Source organism: Anopheles nili, chromosome 2 (genome assembly GCF_943737925.1).
Source record: "Anopheles nili chromosome 2, idAnoNiliSN_F5_01, whole genome shotgun sequence".
In the NCBI taxonomy this organism is placed as follows: Eukaryota; Metazoa; Arthropoda; class Insecta; order Diptera; family Culicidae; genus Anopheles; species Anopheles nili.
Window position 1 is genome coordinate 52,007,707 of NC_071291.1, and position 6,000 is coordinate 52,013,706.

General features: G+C 48.3%; 1 protein-coding gene across 1 annotated transcript; it reads right to left on the reverse strand.

The window, feature by feature from the left end:
* Nucleotides 1-1,997: 1,997 nt before the first annotated feature.
* LOC128721798 (muscle-specific protein 20) lies at nucleotides 1,998-3,235 on the reverse strand. Its single transcript, XM_053815590.1, has 3 exons — nucleotides 3,095-3,235; nucleotides 2,661-2,993; nucleotides 1,998-2,583 (listed from the first exon to the last, which is right to left on the reverse strand). Exons 1-3 carry the CDS (start codon nucleotides 3,122-3,124, stop codon nucleotides 2,392-2,394), a joined length of 555 nt encoding a protein of 184 aa, XP_053671565.1. The 5' UTR covers nucleotides 3,125-3,235; the 3' UTR covers nucleotides 1,998-2,391.
* Nucleotides 3,236-6,000: the final 2,765 nt, after the last annotated feature.

The window sequence follows — 6,000 nt, forward strand, 5'->3', positions numbered from 1 at the left end:
ATGTGTTCTATTTCGCTTTCCCTTGTGGGGCGTAACGGCAATTTTCGCTGCTGGCCGGCGGGCTACATCTCCGCTGAAGGCTAGAGAATGTTTACCTCACAAACAAAACCCCAAAAAGCATGCGAAGGAAGCGTTACCACGATCACTTTAGCATTCTTCTCGCTCTCGTTCGGACATTTTTGCAGCTCAAGAAAAAATACGAGCGTGAAGGAAACCATGGGAAAATAAAACGAAAGCAAACCTTGATGCATTCCTACGGAGCGATTACCTTGAAGAGAAACTGCGGACGGATGATTTGAGTAAGATCGTTACGTAAAACTGCAGGTGAAATAATGCAGCATGCACCAGGATGGTCAGGGAAAGCGAACCGAACGCCGCAAGTGAGACAGAGTTCGTCAGGAGAAGGAAGCAAAACGACACTGCCCCAACGGTGGTATGAGTTTTCCATTTTTATTTTCCACCCCAGCACGATGCGTGTGGAGCTAAATTTGTACGTCGCGAAAGACCAAACCGTAAATCAATTATGACTCACGCGTTCGGGGCTGGGAAGTAGGTGGCTGGCATTTGTTTAGCTGGTTAGAAGCAAGAGGCTCATTAATACGCAAACATTATGATGAACACGTGTTTCGTTTGATTTGATAACAGTGTCATCAGAAGTGCGTATCTTTTGGAAAGTTAATGCTTTTTTTTCCATATTAAATGATCTATTGATGATTAATTTATATTAATTATTAATATTTCAACCAGAGCTTTGACAATTTATCACATAGAATTATCGCATTATATAAAGTATTTCTTTTTGTAATTTTCATCTCTTCAACAAACTGATGCTGTTCAACTCCTCGTGGAAAACGATTTGCTTCAGACATTGTATTTTTCATAAGCAATTTTTCCTCTTCATTGACAGCAGCGCCATCTGGGGGAGAATTTTTCAGAGTGCCTTTGGAAAATCCCGATAGATGGCCTTAGAGTTTTCCCACTGCAATAAAGATACCCGGTGAAAACATTTCAGCTCCTACATCGAGGCAACATTCTACGAAAACGAATAAATCAACAAACTATTTTACCCTCTTGAAAATTCTGCCCTCTGTTTGATACGCAATATGAACACTCAACCTCAGGTTTTGCTGGGATTTTTTAGAAGCATTTCCCGCCAACCATACGCCTGCTGGACGCCATCCGTTGGCCCTTTTCGCAGTGCGATTTTAGCAATAAACAAATATCGTTTAACCTAAACAATATCTATTTTCCAACCAGCCTAACGCCATGAAGGATCAGACGGTCGCACGCCCGGCAAATTTCGTTTGAAATGGCCAACTGGCACCCAGACGGATCACACCCGAGATCGACAACTGATCGATCGGGCACGGGTTCGGTGGGAATGTAAATAAATCTACACGTCGTAGGTCGGTTTTCCACGTCGCACCGTCCATTCTTCTAGTGGACAGTTTCCTCGAGCAGGCTGTTTTCACTCGCCCTCTCTTAGGCGGACCAATCTCCGTAATCAAGCCGTTACGCGAAACAGCGAGAAAAGCGTATAATTAGTCGAAGGCCCACTAGTGGCGAAGGAAACGCGAAGGAACTCCAAGGAAACGCAAACAACACCGCGTGCGCGGGAACCGAAATGAAACACACACGCGCGCTTCGCGGTCATAAGTAGGACGGCTTGACGGGGACGCTCGAGGAACAATTTTCCATCATTTTTCCTTTCGGTTTCCTTTCGGTCGTTGGACACAGCACGCTCGCTTAATGGGCTGGAAAGACCACACGGCTCGTGGGATGTGGTCGTATGTTGCGAAACCGAACACGCTGTTGGAGGACGAATTTTATTAGCTGTCAAAGCGAAAGTGGTCCATCCACCCACACACATCCAAGTGGCCGTGGGTGGATCTGCACCGTGGGATGGTGATGCAATCAAACCAATGGGTGAACCTATTCACACCCTCCTGAAAGGGACACAAATAAACTGACGAGCTGCCGGAGCGTTGTACTTTGTTTGGGTTTGTTTTTTACGAAATAGAATTAATTTTATTACAGATAAATTATCAACGAATTTCCTTGCTCTTCACTTACAATACACGCCCCTCGCTCCCCGGTCTCCTCGCTGGAGCAGGGCGTGGGAGCGAGATTTACATAAAACCAAGGTGTATAAAGCCGTACGCGATAGTCAGTAATACCAGTTCCCGCCTTTCGTCCTCGCGGTTCGTCCTTCGTCGCTCTACATCGTATCTTACACGCTCGCTTGTAATGTTTCTCAATGGATAAGGGAAAGGGTGCTAATGCAGATCATGGGTATGTGTGTATGTGATGCGTATGTGGGTGTGTAGCGGTGCTGGCCGATGCCGTTTGTACACATTTCCGGCCCGAGCCGTCCGCGCAGGGCAGTTTGGCTTACTTGCCGAGAATAATTTTACGACCGGCGCCAAGGTTCTGGCCTGCCTGGTTCGCGCCCTTGTTGGTGCCAGCCTGCAGTCCAATAATGGTTTGGCCGGCGTTCATCTGCTCTTCGGTGAAGTTGCGCTTGCACTCATCGGCTGGTTTCGGGCCAAGGAAAGGTCCTTTGAACTCGGGATGCTTGTAACACTGTTGGAAAAAGTAAAACTCGTTGAAGATTCACGCGGACTGGACGAGGTCTGTAAGGCAACCTGAAGGACACTTACCGCACGGCCAAGCGCAAACACTGTGCTCGTCACCTGCGCTATGTCCTTTTTCTCGTACAGATCCACCGTCTGGAAGACGTCCAGATCGGGCACACCGTATTTCTTGATCGCCTGCTGGAACAGGTTGATGTTCTCCATCATCTTGAACTGACCACCGGACGTGTTGATCTTGGCAACTGCTCCCGGTTCCAGCTTGTTGATCAGCTTGCACAGGATCAGTCCATCCCGGAGTGCATCCTCGTACAGGACACCACCCGGGAACTTCTCACCGAGCACCTCCTCGATCCAGTACTGTGCCTCCTTATCCTTCTCCAGGTCACGCTTGCCGGCGATCTGGATGGGTGAGATAGAGAAAATGAAGGAGAAACGTCGCTTAATGACTGGTTCTTTTCGAAGATTCGCGATTTTAATCGTCACTCCTCAGCACTACAAACCTTGGCACGAACTTGACGCTCCAAAGCCATTGTTGCTAGGATTGCTTTTCTTGCTTTTCTGGAGATACACAACGAACAACGAACGCACACACGAAACCTCGGGGTGGACACTCGAACTGAACCTCAACCGCACAGTTTTCACTCGAACACTGATGGTCGAACGGAGCGGCGCGATTGCTTTTAAACTTCTGCGACGTCCGATCGTCCGTCGGCGATGGAAAAACATGCGCCTGCGGTTGCGCAGTAGGCGCTGCCGCTCACAAGCTGACTGGTTTTGGGGGTGGAGATAGGAGATTTTTCCTTTTGGCTCCCCCCGTGCGCGATCGCTTTTGTTTTTCCGAAATCCAACACCACCACCAAGGGATGCTTCTCTTGCGTCTTGCGCGGTATCACCGCAACTCATCGTGATTTTTCGGTTGAATTGTCGATGATTTCCATGCCATTTTCCGGCTTCGCGTGCGCACGATATTGTGTGTGTGTGAGTGGCAATGAAAATGCTCGCCCCACCGGTGACGTGTTTACAATAAAATACACATCATTATTTCGAGAACGTTCCGGGCGCTCCTGGCGGGCGGGACTCCATTTGGGCGCACGGGCGCGTGAGTAATTTATTTCCGTCCAAATGACAGATTCCCGCAGCCGACGCTCCCAGCGTTTTCGGGCAATTTTGCGTAAATGCAGCTGCCAAAATATATACGCAAATGGATGGCCGCCGGTGTTTGGCCTCGGCAGATAAGAGCAGCGGTCTAGGGAGAATCATAAAAGAAACATCCATTTAGTGTGTCTTGTTCATGGTCTTTTTATTATTTCTCTTCATTCTTTTCCGCTTGCTTTCCGAAGATGTGCGTTTGCGGCGATTTGAATGAATGAGCTCTTTACGTAAGAGCGAACATTCAAACCGCTTTCCAGGCGAGCTCGGAATGGAACAGATTGATGAACCGAACTGACTGTTTATGCCTGACCAGCGGCCTGGAATTAGCAACAAAAATATAAACTATGTAGATACTAAATAATCACCCTTAATCCATCAAAACATCTCCGAATAAATGAAGTTTTCCTTAAGTTATTAGGTATGTGCCCACCACTCAAGGTTAACGAAGGTGGTTATTCGATCGCGTCCTTTATTAAACGATCTTTTTAATCCTTTGCCGAATTTGCACCACAACGATCGACGATCGAATTCATTGTCCATGATGCAATCGTTTCGATTGGCAAAGTGCATTCAAACACGTTCCACCGCAGTTTCGCGCTTCGGTTGCATGGCACACGTTTTCGGATTGTTTACAAGCGTTTTTGCGTGCCTTTTTTCTATTTTCTTTCATGCCTCTTGTAATGACTTAGAGAGAGAGAGAAAGAGAGAGTGTGTGAGAGAGAGAGAGAGAGAGAGAGAGGTTTACATCTTTCAGCAGTTGGTTAGCGCCGCGTATTAGTATCGATTCCGAATGCTACACCAAATGGTAAACGATCGTCGATGCGAACCTCTGATGGTGTTGCTGAAAGGTGAAAATCGAACAATTTCCATCCTTTACGCTGGTCGTCGCATAGCGTGTGGCCTTTACGATCCTACCATATGCAAACAGTTTAATAACGCCACACGGAAACGAACCAGCACAAAGTACTTGCTCAATGATTCACCTGTTGGGAAGTTTTCTAATCCAACCCCGCGGTCTGACCTTCTTCACTTCAGCTCTCGGCCATGGAAGGTTCGTTTTATCCCCACCATTCCGGTTCAAACCCCATCCTCGGTGGTGTGGCTTAATGGTTGGAATCTCTGAGTTTAATTATAGAACACCACCGCGTTCGCAGCAGAAGTGGCCACGGCCTCCAATAAGACAAGGGCGAGTGAGCGAAAAAGGGAGAGAGCGCCAAAAAAAAAAGCCGACCGTGCGTTTCGTCCCTTTCCATCGCCAAGGTTACGATCAAAAGCCAAGAGTGTCGTTGTTGTAAAGGGGGGCATTTTTTCCGCCATTTTCCGGCCCGGAATTTTTGTTTGTTTTTGTAACAACGTCCTCGTCGACTCGTACCACCATTTGATGACCTCCGGCAGGATGGAGAGGCTCCGTAGGGTGATCGTTTGTCGCAGATAAGCACCGACATCAAACGCTAGCTCTCGGACATTTGCTCGGGCAATGACATCGAGAAATGAGCAATCGGAGGCGGATGAGAGGATTAACCAAAAAGAAAAAAAATCGCCCAATTTTAACCCGTGGTCCAATAAAATGCACCATGAAACAACATCCGCTGCCAGCCGAAGATGGTGCTTCCTTTCATCGGCTACTGACATGACTTGGCCTCTTCCAACCATCAGATCGGTCACCACGGACGACTAAATGGGCTAAATATAGCGATGAATAGTGCCGTGGGTGATGGCCAATGGAAGCAGGTAGCGTCCTCAACCCGCTCGAACTCACGAACTCCTCCGCAGCACGGTAACAACAATGTCAGTGTCACATTCTCGTGCGATCGCCGAAGCTTCCACACCCAAGGACGATGAACTTCGCGATCCCGTAGAATGTTCGCCCGCATCCGGTAGCATCCGGAACCGTGTTTACCCACGAAAGGTGAGACATGGCGAACTGACACTACTCGGTCGAATGTTTCCATCATCGATCGGAATGTGCGAACAGTGGGTGAGCTGTGCAACACCACACCAAAGCCGGCGCGTACGATCAAGATCCCGTAAAGAGCGAAAGTATTCCTGTGAGTTGTCCAGACGAAAATAGACCACGGTGGGTCACGTTCCGGTTGGGGCGTTAATTTTAGGACCATCTCATCGTCGGTCTGATTGTCTTCCAATCGACGCACGGGAGGAAGACCCACGTTCCGAGACATTCCACACCGGACGACTCATCTCTGGCAGACGTCCGACAGACAGGTAACGGCCTCCACACGACGAAGAAAACACC